Source organism: Schizophyllum commune, assembly GCF_000143185.2.
Source record: "Schizophyllum commune H4-8 unplaced genomic scaffold SCHCOscaffold_3, whole genome shotgun sequence".
NCBI lineage: Eukaryota > Fungi > Basidiomycota > Agaricomycetes > Agaricales > Schizophyllaceae > Schizophyllum > Schizophyllum commune.
Window position 1 is genome coordinate 1,705,544 of NW_026089540.1, and position 21,328 is coordinate 1,726,871.

A 21,328-nucleotide genomic window follows, 5' to 3' on the forward strand; every position below is an offset into this window, starting at 1 on the left:
CACTGAAAAAGAACAAAGAAGAAGTAGCCGGTATCAGGTATTTGCGGCCATAAAAGGCTGTGGGCTACTATTGACCTGTGTTTATCGGATAATCGCGCGCAAACAACAAATACCGCTTTCGATGTCTCTTCTCGAACCTCCATCGCCCCACACCTGAAGACGCGGTCGTCGCATTGAAAGCCCGCGATATCCGCAGCAAATATGGCTCCGAAATTACTTCTTTCAGCCCATATAACTTGTTTCAATGCAGGATAGCGGTGTAGCCGTGCCATACCTTTGGCATGAGCGAGGGCGCCCACATAGCGTCATGGCCAGGGGATACCAGTATTCAGAAGGATTCTAGGCTCGGTTGTCTCCGATCCGTAAGGTGCTACGTCAACTTAGGCGGATCAGTACAGCGATAGGCGCGCGCCTAGTAGATTCGAATAGATAATGCAAGGTAAGCGCCTGAATTTTTCAAAGAAGCGGCTGTTCGACCATCGATTGTGCAACGTGCCTACAGTGGACGCTTTCTTTCCACGAACCACCATCCTGCTGAACACCAAGGTTTGCGTATAACGAGGTCAGTCCGCCTGGACATTCGAGCCAATGAACCAACGCATTAACATTGTTGCAGCGACGACCATGGATGCCCCGGACCCCGAGGAGCTGTTGCGTTATAAAATCGATCATTTCTTCACACCTCCAAAGCTGCCCCAGCATTACGATGGTTCTCACTATAAAGACCGCGACCTCATCGCTCATGTCGCCTGCAGCGGCAGAGAGTTCAGGCGACAGCTTGCTGCACTAGGAAATGTTGAGCCCAGCATCCTGCAATACTGGGACTGTGTCGTGCGCCTCCTCAACAACTTTAGCCGGGTTTGCTTGGGCGAAGGCGCTCCCATGGACCCTAAGCTACTTGCTAAGACGGTCAACGAAATGGCCGCCGGAGGTACGTAGGTTGATCTCAACACCCGTGGCTAATTCTGACCATTTATTCCAGACGTCCTGACCTTGCACATCGGCGCGCAAAATGCCGGCGTCATACTGCGCAAGGTCAACGGCCAGGAGCTGACGCTTGAAACTTTTTTCGCGTCACTCCCCGCCACCACAGTCACAGGGACCAAGGGAAAAGTCGTAGCGCAGTTCCCGTCCTCCCCTCGCCTTCCATTTCCCGCGGACCCCGAGCTCATAGCCGTCCTCTGCGGATACCTGGCCGAAATGCATACGCTCGAGTTTCCGGACGCCCTTCCAAAGACAGAAAAGGCCGGGAACACCCAGGCCGAATACCGCGATTCGACGAACCCGTGGTATATCACCGACTTCGTCACCTCCGTTATACGCAGCTTCTCTGCCGACAAACCCTGCGACACGCTTCCGCATACCGACTACATTGTCAAGCGTCTGGGAGACCATGTGCTGTGGAAAAATGCAGAACTGCCATGGCGTCGATCTCCTATCCTGCTCGTTCTCAAAGTCGCTCTCCAGTCCACTCTTGCCGGCATTCCAGCGCAGTACGGGTATAAGGCCTTCATGGTCTTCATGCTCAGTCGCTTGACGTCGGAAGCGGCGGCGGGTGGCTCGATAGCCGATGATGTTCTGCACGTCATGGCCTCGAAGATCGCTCAGCGCATCTACAAGCTTCGAGCCGCTGTCTCCGCAGATCGCTTTCCTATCGACGTTGTTCTCCGCGAGAACGAGGCGACTGCGCGACTGCTGCAGGCGCATTGGAAGGAGGTACAAGAAGAGGAGGCACAGCCGATCGATCTGTCCCCTCCGACGCCGGAGGAGATAGCGGAGGCGAAGATCCTCTCCGTCGAACACAGTCGCGCATACCTCGACGAGGTCATCGCCCGCGACGAGCGGTTGAGACAGACCGTGACGACCTTCGACGCCGCACACTTCGAGGCTGGGTTAAAGAAGTCATCGCGGCGCAACGGATGCTCGCCGCCTCGGGTCTTCTCGCCCGGCGACGATCTGTGCGACGTGCTGGAGGCTCCCCACGACGTGTCCGAATGGCTGGAGTCGGATCGGCCGCTGGCGTGGATGGATGCGACGAATCATGAAGCGCGGCTTCCAGTAATCAGAGACCTCATGCAGTGCGGCCTGGACGTGCTTGGTCGTTTCATGAAGTCAGGAGACGCCTCCGATCCCGAGCTCTTCTCCCTTGCACTCCTCAACGTGCTTGACTTGTGGGTCCTCATGGACAAGACAGCGGTCGACGAGATCCCGCTGCTAGCGCAGTACGAGCCCGAGCTCACCGTCGAGCCTTTGGCGGCACTGCTGCTCCGCAGGAAGCGCTCCATGGAGCGGCTTACCGCGATCGAGCAGTACATTCGCGGGAGGTCCGATAACGCCTCTTCTGGCTCTGTCTACACGCTCGATCCAAATGCCTCCTGTGGGTCAGCTTTCGGCGCTCGCTACACCGCGGCAGACCCCGAGCTATGTCGCCTTCGTCGTCGTCTCGAGGAAGCTGGCGAGAGGGCCAAACAGGCCAAAAGAAGCGAGCACGAGGAACTCGAGCGGAGATGCTCGGATCTCAAGTCTCAGGCGCGATTACTGTCGCATGCATACTACGAGGAGACCAATCGGTGGGGCGGGAGCTGGGAGGTTCATGCTGGTTGGTGCACAAAGTGCTCGCTGGAGGAGCAGGCCGATAACCTGAAGATAACGGTATTCGAGGAACCACTCCCTAGAGATCCACATCTTGCCAATGCGTTCGTTTTCGAGATGTCTGTTCCGCCTTGGTTTGCGCTGTGGCGTTCGATGACGCTGCGACTGATCAAGGAGACAGCGGGGGACTTGGATGCTCCGGGGCGTGCGGCGAATCATACGCTCGCGGGGTACACAGGTCTACAATCGTCTATCTTCGGGGTCGACGTCGTCAAATGCGATCCTCAAGTCACTCTTGCATCTGACAACAAGTCCTTTCTGAAAGCTCACTACAGCACGCGCCCTATTCCCTGCACCGAGAGCGACATCTTGAAGAATCACGGTCCTCGGTGGTATCTCTACGACCAAAGCAGCCAGGAGTACCTACCTCCAGTCTTGCCGCCGATGGACCTGCGCGACCATTGCACCCTGCCATTCTCACCCGGTCCCTACACATCGCTACGCTGGACCTTATCCAGTACAACACACACGCCAAATCAGGTCATCGCGACGCAGTCCAAATGCTTGCCCAGCTTGTCCCTTCACGAGTGGGAAGCTTTCGGTAATCTGCGGTCCGGAGAACGCTTGCAATGGCATAACCTCGCCCTGCAACTCGAAGTCGCTACGCTGAAGCTCGGAGAACATGCCGTGCATATATTGATGCGGCAGGCGGCGTTGCAGGTTGAGAGCGCGTCGTCAGACCGGTCTTTAGCTCGCAAGACCCATGCGACGCTTACCGACGACTCGTTCGCTCTGCAACTTCTGAACATCCTCCGTTGTCGCCTAGCGGTCGTTCAAGACAATTGGGAAGAGGGTTGGGCGGCATCCACGCTGTCCTTAGTTGCGCATCGACTTTGCGAGTTGATGTCACCCTCCGGCTCGGCTGTGCGCTCGCAGGTCTTGACCTTTCTGCGCGACGACCTACGACCTGTCTGTATGAGATGGATGCGCGAGATCATGGCGGTGATACGCAGCACGCCGCCAGACAGCGACATCGAGACTCTGGATGACCTTCGACATCGCCTCATACAAGCTGGCCTGGCAGCACGAGACACCTATCGAGCGCTTGATGACCCATTTCACACCGCCCGCGCACTATCTGATTATCTCGAATGCTGTCTTGTCCTCCACCAGAACCTGCCGCTTCAGTTGTCGAAGCTTCCCATCTCGCTCCGCATCCTCGCCCAACAAGACGTGGATCTGTCCGTCTGTTTTTCAAGCCCGCTTCTGGACGCTATCACCAGCGGAAACGATGGCATAGACGACGCTATACGGCACACATGGCCTGCTTTTGCGAGGGACGCAGGCGCCGCATGGACTCGTATCCCCGAGTCTCATTGGGTGACTTGTCGTACATCAGCGAGCCAGCCAAGAACAGTGCATTTCGACGTTTTGGGCGGTGCGATCTTCGTCGACGGCGCATCGTTCCAAGCACTTCCCTCGGATATCCTGGGCCACCCACTGTACCAAGAAGTCTTTCCGAGTCAGGTACGCAGCGCCTGCTGACCAATGGAGGATATGCGACTCACCTTCTACGCAGTATCAGATGCCGATACTCCCTTCGTCGATGGCGGGGATGACGTACCAGTGTCAGTATCAAATCGACGGACACCAGGTCAGTCCCTCCATGACCGTTATGATTAACCCGTAAGATCTTCTGAACTATTCACAGGTTCATTTCTGCACGATCGGGCCCGACCTCATCATCAGAGCCCAAGATCAGGACGGCCGCGTGGTCGAATTCGTGCCGCGAAGCAAACTCAAGGGCGACATACCGAATCAAGTGCTCTTCAGCAGTATAGCTCTGTACCGCACCGACAAAGTCAGCCTTGACTTCGTTCCAGTGGACAAGAGGCTGGGCTGGAAGCCTCTAGCACAGCCGACGTGGACCCTCCATCGCGTCGCCACGTCTCCCGAACTGCTCTTGTGTGCACAACAGCGACAGATCCTATGTCCTCGCAGCAAGGTCGCCCTTCGACTCAGCCACGCATTTCTTGCACTGGAAAAGACAAGCGTCAATGTCGTTGTCGAGGCCTCAACTTCGGCAACAGCCAGGTTCTCGAGCGTGACTGCACACCTCCCGCGGTATAGGTTGATGTTTTCATTTGATGACTGTGGCGACCTCGCATCAAAAGAGTTTCCCAATTATGTCGTCTCCACTTCGCAGGCCATTGGGACGCTGTACGGTGTTGAGAAGCTGGTGCTGAAGCCGCGCGACCCTCGACTCGAGAAGCGAATCCTTATCCCATCCGGCAAAATACTAGTCCACGCGGAGTCTCGCCATCCCCATATCAGCACTTCTCCGCCGACAGACCCCGTCAAGCACATCGATCTACACGTTTTGGACGTGGATACAATCGTCGGACAGGTCAAGACCGATGGGAATCTGGATAGTTCGCTTATCCTGGCGTACATGCATGCGCTATCTTCTTCGCATCTGCCGGATCCACTGACTGGTGAACGGGGGACTGACCGGGCGTTAAGGATGCTCGAAACAGCGTCGTCATATGCCTTTACCGACCTATCCACCGCAGACGTCCTGGCGCTATCGCAGATCTTGTCGTTGACGCCTGTGCGACGATACTACCCGGAGCATCTGCAAGCGATGGAAACAATATGTTGGGGTTTCGACATTTCGCCCTTGTCGCAGAGCGAGCTCTTCGCGCCTCTTGTGGCCAGCATCGTAGCCTTCGCAGCACGCAAATCTGTATTCGACAAGCAGTCAACAGATGGGACTCATTCTCTTGTCAAATTTGACGGCGAAGACAGTCTTCGCATACGAGCCTTTCATCGAACTGCGCGACTTTCTCCTTACACCGAAGATTCCTGGAAAATGCGCGCCTTCGGTGAGCATAATTGAGTCATAATCTGCACACACTGATAAACATTGCGAAGGCTCTCTTTGTAGGGACCTCCACGCCTTCTCTTGGCCCAGTCGAGCCTCGGAATCAGAGAGTCACCTCCCAGCAGTACAAGACGTGTCGTCACGGATGCGCACGTGGGAGTCGAGTATCGCCGCCATCCCCCAGCTTTGGAGCCACTTTGAGAAATGGAGCGAGTTCACATCTGTCGCGGAACCCCTTTCGCTATCTCGGCCATGTCTTCTCTCCGATTATTCTCAGCCCGCGCTCTGGTTCTCCTTATACCGACACTGCCTCTCCATGTCTGCTCAGACGACGCAGTATTCGCTGATGTTCATCTTCGCCTTGGTGACTTACGAGAGTGCGCTAGACGACGCTCTCATCGCCTCGCTCATGTGTACTGCTGTGCACGCGGCGCGGAACTGGAATGCTTTCACGGCAGCGGATGCGGACCTTCCCCGCAACGCATTCACCCTGAAGGATGGTTGGGAGCTCGGTCAAGCAGAAATGCAGACCTTGCTTGACACCGTACGCCAATCATTGGTACCATTCGACCAATCTAGCGAATATCACTCGTCACGGCTTGCCGGGGAGGTTGCTTGGGCCTACGAAGGACGGTGCTGGCGAGCGTACCAGGACCACTCGGACAGACAGCTTCAAGGCATGGTCGAGCATCTGCGTGGGCAGTGGCCGTGTGCGGAACCTCACTGGCCCTATAACGCGACTTCGGAGTACCCATTGTTGAATATCTCGCAGCTGCAGAAAGCTATCGACACGCTGTTCCGCTCCATGCACCAAAACCTTCAGCTGCACAAGCATGCACTTGGCCTTCAACACATCTTCGATGCAATTCCAATCCAACAGACCCTCGGTGTTCAGCCTCTGCCTTCGCCTCAATCATACGAGACGCCACAGCCGCAACATGATATCCCCGACCTCTGGACCGTCATGTCCACTAGAACGGTGCCTCCTAAGGGAATGATGCCTATTCGGGTTGGACGATGGGTTGCGACCTCGCAGCATGACAAACTCGCTCGTTCCCCGGTACATGAACTCGTCGACAGACTCCCAGCCGAAAGCGGCTTTGCCGCGCAGTATAAGCAGGATTTGCGTGATTGTACGCATGCTATGGACGGCGAGACACCATCGGACAGCAAACCTCGCATCGTCGTCCAGGAAAGTACAGCACCCGCTCTCTTTCCAGAATCTATCGGCGATGCCTTGGGCCCGAGATCCAGCTTCGAGCAGGCATTGTTCTCGTGCGGGGTCTGGCCCAACGCGTGCGTCCGCAACTGTCTGTCGAACCTTAGCCTTCCCCGTCGAGGCAAGATGTTGAACTCACCCTGGATGCGCGGTCTGACGCTGCTCGCATTATCTCTCGTTCGGCTTCAAAGAGAGCAGCGACTTGACACGCAAGATGGGGCCAACTTTGACAAGGAGTTGTCTACAAACGTCGGCGACGGATTTGACGCATTCGCGCATCCGGACTGGCTTCTCATACAGCTCGACAGCAACATGACCATACGCGCGGTGCAAGCCGAGATAGCGCAGCGCATGATGAGCCCCCACAACCGAGTTATGCAGCTCAATATGGGCGAAGGCAAGTCTTCGGTAAGTTACCATCTCCACTCTGCGCCAATTGCTAGTTTGCTCAATCTGAACACAGGTCATCATACCCATCACGTCGACGGTTTGTGCGGATGGAAATAATCTCGCTTGCGTCATCGTCCTCAAGTCGCTGTGCTCCCAGATGTTCCAGATTCTCAGCCAGCGCATCTCAGGATTGGCCAATCGTCGTCTCTATTACCTGCCTTTCAGTCGCGACACCGAAATCGACGGAGCCACCATTCAGGCTATCGGCGGCCTATTCAAAGAGTGTGCTAGTAACGGTGGCATCTTGCTCTGCCAACCGGAACATCTGCTCTCCTTCCAGCTCATGGGGAGTAGCATGCTTTGCTCCGATGGTATGAGTGCCGACACCAGATCGCTTCTGGAACTGCAGGACTGGGTGTCCGAGCACTCACGGTACCTCCTCGACGAGAGCGATGAAATCCTCAGCCACAGATATCAGCTCATATACACCGTCGGTAACCCAGGGCCACTTGAGGGTCACCCCGAGCGCTGGCTCGTCCTTCAGAAAGTCCTGAGCTTAGTGAACTCCAATGTCACAGCTGTCATGCTGGCTCATCCAGACGGTGTCGAAATCGAGCCAGGCTGCAGTGCCATCCAACAGTTCGGACGCGTGCGCATACTCACTGATGCGGCTTGCGACCATCTTTTCGAGTTGTGCTGTGCCGACATCGTCCATCGAAATGCGATACCTCTCCTGCCGTTCCGCAGCTACCCCATCAGCAAAGTCGACGCCGTCCTGCAGTTCATCTCCGCAATGGACGCCAGCAGCGAGGTCGCCAAGGACCTGGAGGCCTACAGCGGTGAATCGTATCGTCACCTCTTACTCTTGCGCGGTCTCTTCGCCCACGGCATCTTGAAGCTTGCCTTCAAAGAGAAGCGGTGGCGTGTGGACTATGGACTCGACCTCAAGCGCTCAAGGCTGGCTGTTCCATATCGCGCGAAGGACTCGCCCGCCCTTCGGGCTGAATTCGGGCATCCGGATGTCATATTGGTGCTTACTTCCTTGTCGTATTATTATGGCGGTCTCAGCGATAGCGAGCTCGACATCGCCTTCGACCATCTGCTCAGGACGGACAACCCCGCTCTGCGCTACGACGATTGGACCAGGGGCCTTGATTTACCACCCAATCTTCAGACGCTCAGAGGCATCAACCTCAAGGATGCCAACCAACGCATCAATGTCGTCTACCCAGCTCTCCGCCGCGTCAAGTCGGTCGTCGATTTCTACCTCGCCGAATGCGTCTTTCCAAAGGAGGCCCGTCAGTTCGACCACAAGCTCACAACAAACCCATGGGACATCGCTCGCAAGAAGGGCCAGCCGACGACAGGATTCAGCGGCACTAACGACAACAAGTACCTTCTTCCGACCTCCATCGTCCAGGAGGATATGCAGTCGCAGCTGCACACCAATGCTCTGGTCCTCGACTACGTCCTCCGACCGGAGAACCGTACGGTGATCTGCAAAGACTGCGATGCCATCGGGATCATCGAAGAAGTCGTCCGTTGCGAGCCATACGTCTCGGTCATCCTCGACGTAGGCGCTCAGGTCTTGGAGTTTAATAACGAGGAGATGGCTAGGCGATGGCTCGAGCGGAATACGAGGGAGGGTGTTGAGGCTGTCGTCTACTTCGGCCCCAACGATGAGCTGTGTGTGTTAACGCGAGATGGGCGCGTCGAACAGCTGAAGCGATCGTTCTATCGTGATCAGCTGGGCAAGACGCTGGTCTATCTTGACGAGGCCCATACGCGAGGCACGGACCTGAAGCTCCCAGACCGCACGCGCGCTTTGGTGACATTGGGGCCCAAGCAGCCAAAGGACAAGTTGATGCAGGGTGCGTTCATCATGGTATACGCCGAGGAGAAGTACAGCTGACGCTTCATTCAGGCTGCATGCGAATGCGCAAGCTCGGCTGCGCTGGCGGTCACTCAGTCCTCTTCCTAGCGTCCAGCGAGATCGCAAGTCGCATCCGGGATTGCATCAAAGATAGCAGCAAGGAACTCGACTCCTCCGACGTTTTGGAATGGACGATGCACGAGACGATCCGGCAGACTACGGAGAATGGCGCGTTGTGGGTCAACCAAGGCTTGAACTTCGACGTTCGCCAGACGGCATGGGAGGCGTTCAATGACGGAAGGCTGAACGAGGATGAGTTGATCAGCGTGCTACTAGAACGCGAGGCGCACCCATTGAAGGACCTCTATGGCCCTCGCGATACCACGGAGGAATCTGACGACGCGGGACGATCCGAGCGCCAGCGCGAGATCTTCCAGCGATGTGAGAGGTTCGGGTTTGCCGTATCGCGCAGCAGCCGTCTGCTAGAGGAGCAAGAGCGCGAACTGGCGCACGAGAAAGAATCGGAGCGGGAGGTCGAAGGGGCACCGCCCGCAAAGGCAAAGCCGCACGCTGTATCTTCAGCCCTTAAGACCCTCGTTCAGACCGGCTCGACGAGTCTTGCATCGTTCTACACTCTGTACGATTGTCTTGATTTCACCTCCGTCCAGAGCGAGGTCGGGGCTGCGTCGACGGCCTTCTTCCGAGGGCGGAACATTCTCGCGACCGTCGACTTCAAGGAGACGATTGAAATTGCACCCCGAGCGCAGCACGAGAAGGATGGCTTCATACGTCCCGTGCAGTGGATCGTGACCACAAACGCATTCCCCGACGTGCTTCTGCTCATCAGTCCCTTCGAGGCCGACAAGATCATCACCGGCATCCGTAGATCCCCCACCGTCCGATTGCACGTGTATTCGCCGCGCGTCTCGCGCAACATGCGCGCATTCGACGACCTGAAGTTCCTCATCACGCCGTCGGCGGCGGCTGCCTCCTTCCTCCCTCCGGCGAGCATAACCATCCACGAACTCAATCTCTTTGCCGGAAACCTCTTCCTGAGGGATAAGGATGCTTTCCAGCAGGTGTGCCAGCTGCTCGGGCTTCACCTTGGCGAGATCCCGGACGCACTGAAGGGCAAGGTCGGCGTGGATGGGTTCGTGTCGCAGCAGGACGATCGTGACGCGCTGGGTATCGTGGCTTGTCTCTTCGAGAAGAGCCCGAGCGCGGTGCTTCGAGCGCTCTTGGACTTGCGTCGCAAGGGACAGGGCTTCCTCCTCACGCACATCGGGCAGATGTTGTATGGCAATGAGATTGGTAGTGACGAGTTCTAGATGGACGGAAGGGTGGTGAGTTCAAGCTCGTCGAGGTGGCTTTCAAATTCATTGACTATAGTGGAACAGCTCCTTGGGCATGTACAAGCGAGATCTTTGGGATTGGATAGCGATGCTTAGGCGGATGAACAGTATGTGATACTTGCAGTGTGAATTGGACTTGATACGGACGTTATGAACTGGGAGTTTCCACTTGATATATAGAATGCGAACATATTCCTCATGACTGTTTTCTTCCGCGATGGAGCTGCTCGTACGGGCATAGCGCAGTGGAAGCTGCTCACCAACCAAAAACGCTGCGCGCACCTGAGCCTTGAGGGTACGTATGGTTTGCAGTCGACTACTCCAGGCGGCCTTGGGGGAGAGATAGTGCATCAGGTATCGTTCTCTCCTCAAACCATACTTGCTCACCACGCTGGACAGTTGTCGAACGGACGATGCGTAGTAGGGACACAATTGACCGCTGTCGAGAGTTGATCACGGGCAAGTAGTTGTGATACCGTGCAGAGGGCGAACTGGGTATTTGTTTGCAAGCATATGAAGGAATCACGCTACCTTGACAATCTGCATGATATTGAGAGTCGCGGCTCGCAAGCGTAAGAGTTGGGTAAGTCAATGGTGCATTATATGCGGCATGTAGATGTAGTGAGTGGTCGAGTCTAAGGACCTGATGGCGGCCGGTCCCCAGGCGCCTTGTCGCCAAATAATGCGCGCATCGCAACGTCCTGGGCTTCCTCAGGCTTCGCCTCGGCCTCTTGGGCTGATGCCTGTTGTTCCCCACTCGCCTGCGCCACGACATCCTCCTCCACATACTGCACGCCCGACGCCTCCGCCGCGGCGCGCATCTCGCGGCGCTCCTGCTCGGCGGCCTCTCGCGCAGCCTGCCTTTGCTTCGCCTCCGCAGTCGCAAGCTCGAGGCGCTTCCGCGCGACGGCGCTGTTGTGCTCCTGCACGCGCGCGCGCTCGGCCTCGTACTCCGCGAGCCGGTGTGCGAGCAGCTCCTCGTCCTGCTTCTTCTCCTGCGCCTCGGCGGCCTTGGCGCGCGCCTTCTCGACCATCTCGAGCGCACCCTCGTACGCGAGTCGCCGCTCGTTCATGACGGCCTTGATGCGAGCCATTGTTTGGACGGTCTGTAGAGGGGAGGTATGGTTAGGAGTGGGAAAGAGGGAAGTGGGGTAGCGCACGCACCTTTTGAGCCTGCTTCTCTGTGAGGGCATTGGCGCCCGGGATCTCCATGCGCCGTGCGAGGTTACGTTGCGTCTCGAGGACATTGCGCTCCCTGAGGCACACATACCACAACGTATGCAAGTCCGAGAAGCTCTTCAAGCGCAGCTCCGCCGCGGACCAGCTCCGACCTGCCCGACCTCATAAGCCTCCTCCCCCACAAATACATCCCAACCCACGCACCTCCAATGTACTTCGCCAACTGTGGCGGGTTGTCCACCGGGTCGAACATCAAGAACCGGTCATCGCCCTGCGCATCCTCCTCCACGCTCCGCCTGAAGAACCCATACAGGCCATGGTCGTCCCTCGTCGGCACCCGCTCATTGAGCACGCTCTTCACCGGGGCGGGTCTCTTGGGCTGCGGCTTCCCGCGCTCGGGCTTCCCCCGCCTCGGCTCGTCCTTCTTGCTCGTTTTCGCCCGTGCACACGCCGCGGGGGACGTCGAGAACGCGCGGAACGCCGGGCACGGCGGCGGTCGGCGACACAGAGGCAGCATGAGCGGAAACAAGTCGCGATCACGCCGCCGCGCGCAATTTCCGTATTTGGCGCGAACGCTCGTGACAAACAAAGGGCCGAGGGCGGACAAACAAAGAACTCGGGATCGACATAGTTTATTGTGTACACGGCGTCGTCTCGTCTGCAGCGACGGTTATGAAATACAGAGACCAGAGGCCAGCACCAGCATAAGCGAGGAAGCAGCAGGAGGCATAAGAAACAAAAATATAAACCGAGAAAGAACAACACAACTACTTGGACACGAATAATGCAGCATGACAGATAGTCCCAAATAGATAGGCGGTACGGTACGATAGCGTCTAGTGGTAGTAGTGGTCGTCGTTGTCGTCGTGTCCTACGCGAGCGCGCGCGCCAACGCCTCCTACCGCACGCGCGGGTCATCGTCGTATCGCCGGACGTTCTGCCTGCCGTCCGGCCCGTACGCGGTCTCGAAGCCCCGCACATCGGCTGAGGAGCCGTTGTAGGTGTATGGGGCTAATCGGATGTCCTCGTCGTAGCTCGTTCTGTACGCGCTGCGGACGGCGGGGGACTCACCGGCTGGGCGGCTGTTCCCGAGGCCGAACGCGCTCTCAAAGGTTGCCTTGGGCGCAGCTTCGCCCTTCCCGAGGTCTGCGTTACGGTGGCCATGGCCGTGCGCGGAGGGCACGCCGCGGTAGTAGTCGACGTAGAACTTGATCGAGCTGGCGATTTCTCGCGCGAAGTCGCCTGGAGTAGAGGTCAGTATGGGAAGCCATTAGTACGCAGGGAAGGGACTTGCTGTAGTTTATCCTGGACAGAGCCGCGTTAGCATCGAAATGCATGGGGGTAGGACTTGACTTACGAGTCCAACAAAGGCCTTCCGATACTTGTCGGTCTTGATCGCTGCTTCTTGTACTCGGAGGGGTTGTACGCCCACCACATCGCGAGCGAGAAGAACACCATCTATAACCGTTCAGCAAGTGCAACTGCGTGCCAGCACATCCTTAACGCACCTCAATGCAAATTGCCAGCGCGTTCAAGCCATTCGCAATATTCGTCTCGGTCCAGTACTGCGTAGCTAGGGTGTACGATGAGCAGCGCATTTCCATAGTCAACGAATGCAACGCACCATGTATAACCCTTCCTTCCAAGGCTTCGAACTGTACGAGTTTTCTGGTTAAGCAGTTCAAGAATACCGAGAAATCAAACTCACCACAAAGCTCTGATACCAAGTGAACATGACGATCAACTTGATCGTCAAGAACTTGGCGAGCGGCCGCCTAGCCTTCAGCTCGTCCTTCGTCAAGCCATAGAACACGAGAAGGCCGTAGAGGGCTATGCTGGGGTGGGCGTCGGTAAGCATGGGTGTATCACCGGCGCACATGGGTAAATCATTGGCGCGGACGAGCCTCGCGCACTACTGGCGCAAACGAGCCTTGCGAAGTATTGGGGCAGACAACCGTCGCGGATGGCATTGGGGTTGTATAGACGATGATGGCAAGCCTGAACGCACCTAATACTGATAAAATCCACAATCTCCAAATATACATTCGCGTAGCGGAAGTCGAAGCCCTCCGACTCGCAGAGGACCTTGTACTTCTCGCACACGATGCCCGCTATGGAGACGAGCGGGCGGATGATGACATACTGCAGGACGGACCACTAGAAAACGCGTTGTCAGTCCAACGTCCACTCTCGCCAACCCGCAGCTTGGAACAACGCGTTGCAGGGACACCACGACGCTGCGCAATTACACTCCAACGCACCTTGACAGTGTACATAAAGTACGCCTTCGTCGGCCGGTACCGCCAGCAGCAGAACGGGAGGGGTAGCTTGCTCTTGTCCTTGCGCGCGATGGCATTCTGGGCGTCGTGTCCTGTTGCCGTTGCCGCGACGTATTCAATGATGAGGAGCCTGGATGGATGATTGAGTGAGTATGCTGATGCAATGGGGAACGAGGTAGACGCACAAGAAAGCGCTGAGGGTGACTGCCTGGGGTCGAGGTCAGGAACGGTAAACAGCATTCAGGGCTAGGGTAACGTGTGCATGTGCAAAGGACGTGACGATGGTTGAGAGGGGAGGAGCGGCCGTCGCCGCCCAGTGGTGCAAGATAATTCATTGGGAGGGGGTGAAGAGTACTTGAATTCGAGTTGAGGCTCACCTCGTATGCTGCACAAGAGGGTAAGTGAACCGGCAAGAGCGAGTTAGAGGCGCAACGCACCGACTTCGACCAGGGAATAGTAGGTGTAACTTCGGAAGTAGCGGTACGAGCAGAACGAGATGATCGCGTAGACGGGGGGCATGTACAGGATGCGCAAACTGGTAGGGCGGGTGTTCGGTCAGCGCGCAGCCGCAGCGAGCGAGGGTCCGAGACCACGCACATCTGTCGCTGCTCGTTTGGGACGGTGTATGATCTGCGGACGGCGATCGCGTTAGCACGAGCCTTGTGAAGGGAGAGTCGACGCAGACGCACCTGCAATGCTTTATGACGGTTATCGTGGAGATGATGACAGTCTGCGCGGGTCCAGTGTGAGCCCTCGGCGCGAGCAAAGTTGCAGAGGACGCACCAGCGCGGCGCAGCCGCCCGAGATCGCCCACCCAATACGGTGGGCGTCCCAGTCAATCCCGTCCGAGCTCCAGAAGTCAGACTGGTCGACAGCGGCCGTGTTATCGGCAGCGCAAGTCGGCATCGTGGGGGGCGGGGCTCAAGTGTTGTGGTTCGTTGACTGGTTCTTGTATTCCCGGTCTTGTTCCTGGCGGGCTGCTCGCGGACAGGGGAAGGAGGGCGGGGGCGTAGGTCTGTGTGGCGGCGGGGTCGGAAGGAGGGTGTGAGACGCTGCGATGGCGCAGGCGCTTTTCGCTAAGTATGACGGCTTTCAGCAGAGACAAGGGCGGTACGCTTCCTCGGGGCTAACGAGCACGTGCTGCACCGCTTTAGGGACTTGCCGGTCCGGTGGCCCTCGGCAGCGCGCTTCTGGAGTTCGAGGCTTGCTCTTGGCCGTCGCCATCGTTCTGGGACGGCGCCGACCCGCTGGCAGTGCTGTTTCTCCTTCGCGCTCAACGTCTTTCGCCCTCCCCCAGGACGCTGAGCGCGAATTTTCCTCGTCGAGAAATGACGTGGGCCCGCTCTGGTCTATTCTAAGCCTGCTGCGCCGTGCGTCTGCAGCGTTTTGGTCCAGCCTTCTTGCGAGCTCGGCGCCTGCGATCCAGCGATTCTACACAAGCCTTCTCGTACCCAATGTCTATCAGCATACCCGCCATTGAACACTGATCTTCACCGGCCTATTTCCGCAAGCCATGAGGACTTCTACTGACCCTCGGACCCTACGCCTGCACTGGTTTGCCGCAAGTCACCCATGCCCTTCTCGAATGAATGTGTTTTATGGCTCCTCGCCTCGCAAACGATCTTCCTCGTCGACCAAATCTCTACTCACAATCGGGAATGCTGTGTCGCTACTCGGATATTCTCCAACAAAAAGTCTGCTGACCATTCCTTCGTGAGGGCATCGTCACCTCGCTGCCTTTCCTCCTTTTGTCGCTATCGATGGGCATAGCCCTTGAAGATCGGTACACAGAACCGCGGGTGAGCCCCGACAGTCATCCTGATGACAGAGCCCATCGATACAACGCGACTCACTGTCCCATCGGTCGAGGGCATCGGCGAGCGCAAAATTCTTGCACTACCGCTTTCGACGATAACTTGCACTGTCTTCTCGCGCACTCCCCATAGCTACTGGCACGAAGGTACCACCCCGAACGGACGCTTCATTTCATCACACTAAGGGCGATAGAGGGAATCGCCCTGTCGATCGCGCAGAGGCACAGTCTGTTGATCCCCTGGCACAACCTGTCGAATTGCCTTCCGCCAAGGCCGTGTGCGTCACCAGCCATAAAAAGCCTAATTTCGGCAATATCCGATACGTCTCCTTGCCAACCGCGTCATTGGCCAAGCCAATCTCGGATTTTGACTCTGCACAATGACCTCAAACTTCAAGATTGCTGCTGCTTCCTCCACAGACGAGGCTCAGGCAACTACGAGGGAAGTGCTTGCTATACGGGATATGATGCTGGTATGCAGGTTGCAGGTTACGGGCAGTACGGATCGCCCGCTCTTCAAACGCCCGACGGTGCAGGACGCCCGAGCTTGCCACAAAAGCGCTCGGGCGTTGTGGCTGCCAGATCCAGCCTCGAGGCTCAGCTATCAAGGACTCGGCAGCAATACAGGAAGTCATCTTCTCAGCAATAAAGCGGCATGTTTATGACACGGGGAAGCAAGCAAGCCTTGCTCTGGCCACACGAATCGATATACTTCCTCAAAGCTATCGGAATTCTCCTTTGAAAGAAAGGGAAAGCTCGCATGCCTGTTTTTTTCTGCATCCGGTGACCAACATGAGCGCAAGTCGAGTGGCGAAGTAGGGCCTTCACTGGCAGACGGGACAGCACGTGGCAAATTCCGATACGTGCTTCTTGACTTCCGCTCGGCCATCCCTGACAGCCAGTCCGCCTGCCAGCATCCACGTCTGCACCATCCTTGCAGCATGCTCTCAACGCATTTTCTGATGCTCCACCACCTCTCCCCCACCACGCCGCCGCCGCGTAATTTTCCAGCCCCACCACCCATATAAAAACCGCCCCCCACCTCCCTCTCTCCCCAGCACTTCCGCAACTCTACTCTCCAGCACTCCAAGTCTCCTCGACTTGCCCTCGCCACTCTCTTCACCCCACACTCTTTAATAAACGCACCACGATGTTCTCGCTCAAGACGATCACCTTCGCCGCCGCGGTTGCCTTCTCCGCGTTCACCTCCGCCGCGCCGGTGGCCCCCATGGGCGGCGCCGCTGCGTCCTCTGCCGCGGCGGTCACGAACACCGCGGTCGCGATTGCGAGCGCCGCCTCCGGCACGGCCGTCGCCATCGCCAGCGGCGCGACGAGCACGGCGTCCCAGGTCGCCCAGGGCGCGAAGGGCACGGCGGTCGCGGCGGCGGCTGGGGCCACCAGTTCGGCTGCTGCGGTCGCTGGCTCTGCCACCCAGGCGGCTGCCGCTGTGCAGAAGTCCGCCACCTCGGCGGTCGGCCGCGCGCTCCTCGAGGCCGAGGCGGACGCGGATGTGGATGTTGAGCTCCTCGATACCCGTCACGACCAGACTCTCCTCGGGCTCGTCGATCAGGCGATCGTCGACCTGACGGAGACCTGCCAGGCGCTCCGTACGTTTGCTTTCCTTGGTTGATCTTGCGCAAGCTCATGTGTTTTTATAGTCTATCTCCAGCCCGCCAACGCCACTGAGCAGGCCGTCTCTGACCTCCTCGGCGACGTCAAGTCCATCCTTGGTGACCTCCTCAACGACGTCAAGGGCCTCACCGGCCTCGACGTCTCCGGTGTCCTCGGCGATGTCACCGATGTCAACTCGGTCGGCAAGATCGTCGCTGACCTCCTCAAGGTTCGCTACCTTTCCTTCTCTCCATCTACCAACCAGCTAACCCCCTTTTCCAGCTCGTCTTCACCGCCCTCGGCGGCGTCCTCAACGTCCTCGGCAGCGCGCCCGCCGATGTCATCTCGCACCTCCTCCAGGACATCTGCGTCATCATCGCCGAGCTGCTCAAGACCATCTTCGGCCTCGTCGACGGTGTTCTCGGTCTCGTTGGCGGTCTCCTCGGCGTCGTTGTCGGCCTCCTCGGCGACATCCTCCCGATCGTCCTCCAGCTCAACGTGAGCGTCCTGATCCAGGTCCTCGCGCTCTAAGTCCCGTGAGTCGTCTTCGTTTCCCTCATCGCCTACCAATGTGGGCTAATCATATACCTCAGATGCGTTTATGGTCTTCATGACTACTGCTAGAAGTTCCGAATTACTGAATCCGCAATGCAATGCACTCACTGTATCATACATTACACGTTTTCTCTTTACTAGACTTCTCTTCGAGTTCTCTCGTCATGACGCATTTGTAGCCTCTGCATAATGCTAATGTCCCGTTGAACGTCTCAAACTTCAAGTTGGCTGGTGTGATAGTCTGGTCGCAAGCGGAATCCCCATTCGTAGGTTGCTCGCCTGTGGCTAGTCATTCTCCAACTGTTGCTCAGACTAACGCGCGCAGCCTTGCTTTGACTCACAAGCAGCGACCCTCTATGCAGCAAGGGACGAGACCGCTATCTTTGCAGTAGACTTCGCAGCGGGAGTTCGAGGAGCGGAGCAGAGGTATAGATTGCTGGATGACTATGTTACAGGGGAGTCCATGAATGACAGGTTATGCAGGATTGCTAGAGTACAGAGGATTTCGAGACATCCTTCCTACGAAACCACCTCCAACTTCGCATTTACTCGACAGGGATGACGGTGCTGCCCTTGTCCTCCGCCTTCGGGACGGTGACAGTGAGGATGCCGTCGTTCAGCTTCGCGGATACCTTGCTCGCGTCAACCGGGCGCGGCAGCCACACCGTGCGCGTGAAGTTGCCGAACACGGTGCGCTCGGTCGAGATCTGGTTAGGCGCGTCCGCCGCCTTCGTCACCGCGGTCGAATCTGACGTGCCTGTCAAGCCTGCGTTAGCATCTCGCTTTCCTTCTCGTCCGAAATCAAGAGCAAACTCACCCTCCGTCGCTGCAGCGGGCGCGTTGTCCGCCGCCGCGGGCTGCTCGCCGCCCTGCCTCGAGCCAAATCGGCCCTCAATCGTGAGGCTCTGCCCGCCGTCGCCGACGCGGATCTCGAGCGCGTCCTTCTTCACGCCGGGCACCTCCGCCTCCACAATGTACTTGTTCGCGTCCTCACTCACGTCCACAGCGGGGCGCGTGTTGAGGTTCTGGAAGAACGGGTCCTCGAGGAGCGCGCTGCGCCCGCGGAAGCCTGGGTTGTAGTACCCCGGCGCGCGGAAGAGGGGCTCGTCGAGCATGCGGACGAGCGGGCGGAACTCGTTCAAGATGCGGGAGAGAGACATGGTGAGTGCGTGTGCTTGTGTGCTTGAGTGTGCTAGGGTGAGAGTCTGAGGTTTGCGTCGAATGTGCTAATGGAGGAAACGGCGGTGACGCTTGCTTTTATACACGCTGAGGCGGTCGAACGTTCGGGAAGATGGAAGCCAAGGCGAAGCTGCCGATACCATGAAGCGGAGGTGCCGATCCTTGAAGCGGTGTTCAGTCATCTCGGTCTTCCGAGAGCCAGAACGATCTGGGAAGACCCTGCCAGTGATAGTCTGGAGAGCGTCATGTCAGGTGATGGGTTGAAGAAAGGTGGGAAACCGCCGGAAAGTTCCGGAAATTCTCGGCGTGCGTGCGTCTCACGTGGGTTGTAGGTCCCAGTGTTCTCGTGCAGTAGATCTCACTGGGCGCGCCCCTATTAGCTCTGAAACTTCGATGGCATTGGATAGGTCCACTCATTCCAACGCGCTACTCCTGGGCAAAAGAAGGATACATATGTGACAGGGCGGGTCGTCTGTACGAACTAATTGGCGTCGAAATACAAGATCATAGGTGAGATACAACCACAGCGCATAGGTCTCGCATATGTGTCAAGGTACGAGCATGGTGGCAAGGTACAAGCGTAATGCAGCCCCTACAAGAACCCAAAGATCAAGCCAAAATATACAATAAGGTAGTAAGAGTGAGTAGCGTAACATGTGTCGGCGTGTTGCCTAGTGTCCGTGTCGTGTTTTGACTCCGTGCTGCTCGCGAACATGCTCGGTCCTCGACCGAGCATGCGCACACGCTCAGTGGTGCGTGCTCCGAGTTAAGGCCGATCGCTAGCTCTCATACCATTGGCCACTCCACGACGACATGCGCGGGTACAATGTGCTCCTGGTTCTCGTCGTCATCGAACTTGAGCTTGTATGAGGGCACATTCGTCTTCTAAAGAGGTTCAGTCAGTGCACGAACTCCAATGGGTCAATCGAACCCACCTTTTCTCGGGCCAGGTCTCGCGGGGAAGCTACGACTTCCGCGCGATAGAAGCAGCTGGTGTCAGGGTATAGGGCGAGGACTGCAGATCCTCGTGGGAATTCGGGGTACGCGTTCAGGTGGGCTGCGCTGGTAGGAGGTGCATCGGCGTCGGGGAGAGGTATTATGCCCCTCAAGGTAGTGTTGTATTCGCTGGAGAAGGTCAGACGGAAACGAAGGATGAAGGAGTGAGCATTACACTGCAGGACCAGTCTCTTGGGGTTCGGCGTCGCGTACGATATATCTGAGAGTCGTATATAGTCAGCAGAAGCACACGCTATGACCCGCGCACCTGTTCTTGTCGGCGTTGATGGACTTTACAACGATGGCCATGATCCAAGCATCGCCCTCGTCCGTCGCCGACGCGCCCGCCTTATTCTGCGGCGGATGGAATGCGACCTTGCGCCCCTCTTGCAAGGGCAGCTGCTTCGCAAGCGCCTCCCGCCGCAGCTTTGGATCTCGCGAGAACGGTATCAAGGGTGCCGGACTTCGGTTGGGCAGAGTCACGGACACGCCGCGGGCTGCCGCGACTGGCGGGACCGAGCCGCCATTCACCGCTGGGGAGTCCCCGCGCGCGCGTTTGTGCGTTCGCCTGTCTAGAGAGCCAGCGCGCTTGGCGGGGGCCTTTTCCGTCAGCCTGTTATCTCGAGCGGGCTGGAAGGCCTCTGAATGCTTCCGCAGGGCGATGATGACACCCAGGTGCTCAATCGTCTCGTCGAGTGCCCTATGACGCGTGAGCGCTGCGCGGGACGGGGAATGCGCAACTCGGCGCGCTTTACCTTATTTCACGGTCGGACGTTTGCCGTATTTCGCTCAACGCGGACATCAACTTCTTCGCTGTCCTCTTCAGGCCTTCGTAACCGTCGATAGGGAGGACGTCGTCCTCGGGCCAGACAGCAATGAGACGGTTCGCACGCCCTATCGTCTCTTTCGTCTGTGGCGTGGAGTATACTTCGTTCAGGGTATTCAACGAAGACGCTGCCTGCGACCAACACTGAACCTCTATATGACGGTATGTACGTGGGAAAACATAAGTGTTGGGCGGGATCAGCGAGCGGCGCGACTGACCTTCTGAAGAGGCCGGTCGGTTTCCAGAGGCTCGTCTTCGGTCCATATGGAAATCTCACTTTCCTTCAGCGAAGGTGTCGCTGCAGCTAGCGGAGAGCGCTCGAAACAGCCCAGTGGCGGGAGCGAATGACGTTCCACGCGGCGGCGCGGCAACTGCCGAGGCAATATTTCCTGAAATGGCAGGTTTCCGGCTTCAGCCTCCCACCGTCATCAACAAGTTCAACAATAATTCGAACTCGATGGCCACCGGCTCGCAGATCGCTGTCGCGTCGGGATCTCAGACTGTGTCAGACCAGTCAAGCAGGGATCCTAATTCCGGGCCACTGCACTATTCGGGTACAATGTCAATGCGAGTGAAACTT

General features: G+C 57.5%; 5 protein-coding genes across 5 annotated transcripts; 2 read left to right on the forward strand and 3 right to left on the reverse strand.

Annotated features, from left to right (window-relative positions):
• The first annotated feature begins 152 nt into the window (after positions 1-152).
• Positions 153-10,506, forward strand: SCHCODRAFT_02615073 (uncharacterized protein). Its single transcript, XM_003033775.3, has 9 exons — positions 153-439; positions 503-562; positions 617-931; positions 983-4,119; positions 4,172-4,246; positions 4,304-5,477; positions 5,527-7,103; positions 7,159-8,956; positions 9,010-10,506. The coding sequence occupies exons 3-9, from the start codon at positions 625-627 to the stop codon at positions 10,284-10,286; spliced, it is 9,345 nt and encodes a 3,114-aa protein (XP_003033821.2). The 5' UTR covers positions 153-439; positions 503-562; positions 617-624; the 3' UTR covers positions 10,287-10,506.
• Positions 10,507-10,945: 439 nt separating this feature from the next.
• Positions 10,946-14,674, reverse strand: SCHCODRAFT_02597566 (DUF300-domain-containing protein; the record flags this gene model as incomplete). Its single annotated transcript, XM_003034357.1, has 17 exons — positions 10,946-11,416; positions 11,475-11,641; positions 11,694-11,910; positions 12,397-12,473; positions 12,561-12,731; positions 12,872-12,947; positions 12,998-13,054; positions 13,114-13,137; positions 13,198-13,324; positions 13,498-13,646; positions 13,751-13,898; positions 13,954-13,976; positions 14,146-14,153; positions 14,206-14,303; positions 14,366-14,398; positions 14,458-14,498; positions 14,552-14,674. 17 exons carry the CDS (start codon positions 14,672-14,674, stop codon positions 10,946-10,948), a joined length of 2,010 nt encoding a protein of 669 aa, XP_003034403.1.
• A 2,057-nt stretch (positions 14,675-16,731) lies between these two features.
• SCHCODRAFT_02597567 (uncharacterized protein) lies at positions 16,732-17,723 on the forward strand (the record flags this gene model as incomplete). The annotated part of the gene is made up of 3 exons (XM_003033776.2): positions 16,732-17,188; positions 17,240-17,421; positions 17,475-17,723. The coding sequence occupies 3 exons, from the start codon at positions 16,732-16,734 to the stop codon at positions 17,721-17,723; spliced, it is 888 nt and encodes a 295-aa protein (XP_003033822.1).
• Positions 17,724-18,156: 433 nt separating this feature from the next.
• SCHCODRAFT_02532542 (HSP20-like chaperone) lies at positions 18,157-19,179 on the reverse strand. The gene is made up of 2 exons (XM_050343553.1): positions 18,565-19,179; positions 18,157-18,504 (listed from the first exon to the last, which is right to left on the reverse strand). The coding sequence occupies exons 1-2, from the start codon at positions 18,905-18,907 to the stop codon at positions 18,293-18,295; spliced, it is 555 nt and encodes a 184-aa protein (XP_050201660.1). The 5' UTR covers positions 18,908-19,179; the 3' UTR covers positions 18,157-18,292.
• A 129-nt stretch (positions 19,180-19,308) lies between these two features.
• Positions 19,309-21,085, reverse strand: SCHCODRAFT_02615091 (uncharacterized protein). The gene is made up of 6 exons (XM_050344696.1): positions 20,967-21,085; positions 20,678-20,900; positions 20,191-20,622; positions 20,098-20,142; positions 19,862-20,051; positions 19,309-19,811 (listed from the first exon to the last, which is right to left on the reverse strand). Exons 1-6 carry the CDS (start codon positions 21,010-21,012, stop codon positions 19,713-19,715), a joined length of 1,035 nt encoding a protein of 344 aa, XP_050201661.1. The 5' UTR covers positions 21,013-21,085; the 3' UTR covers positions 19,309-19,712.
• Positions 21,086-21,328: the final 243 nt, after the last annotated feature.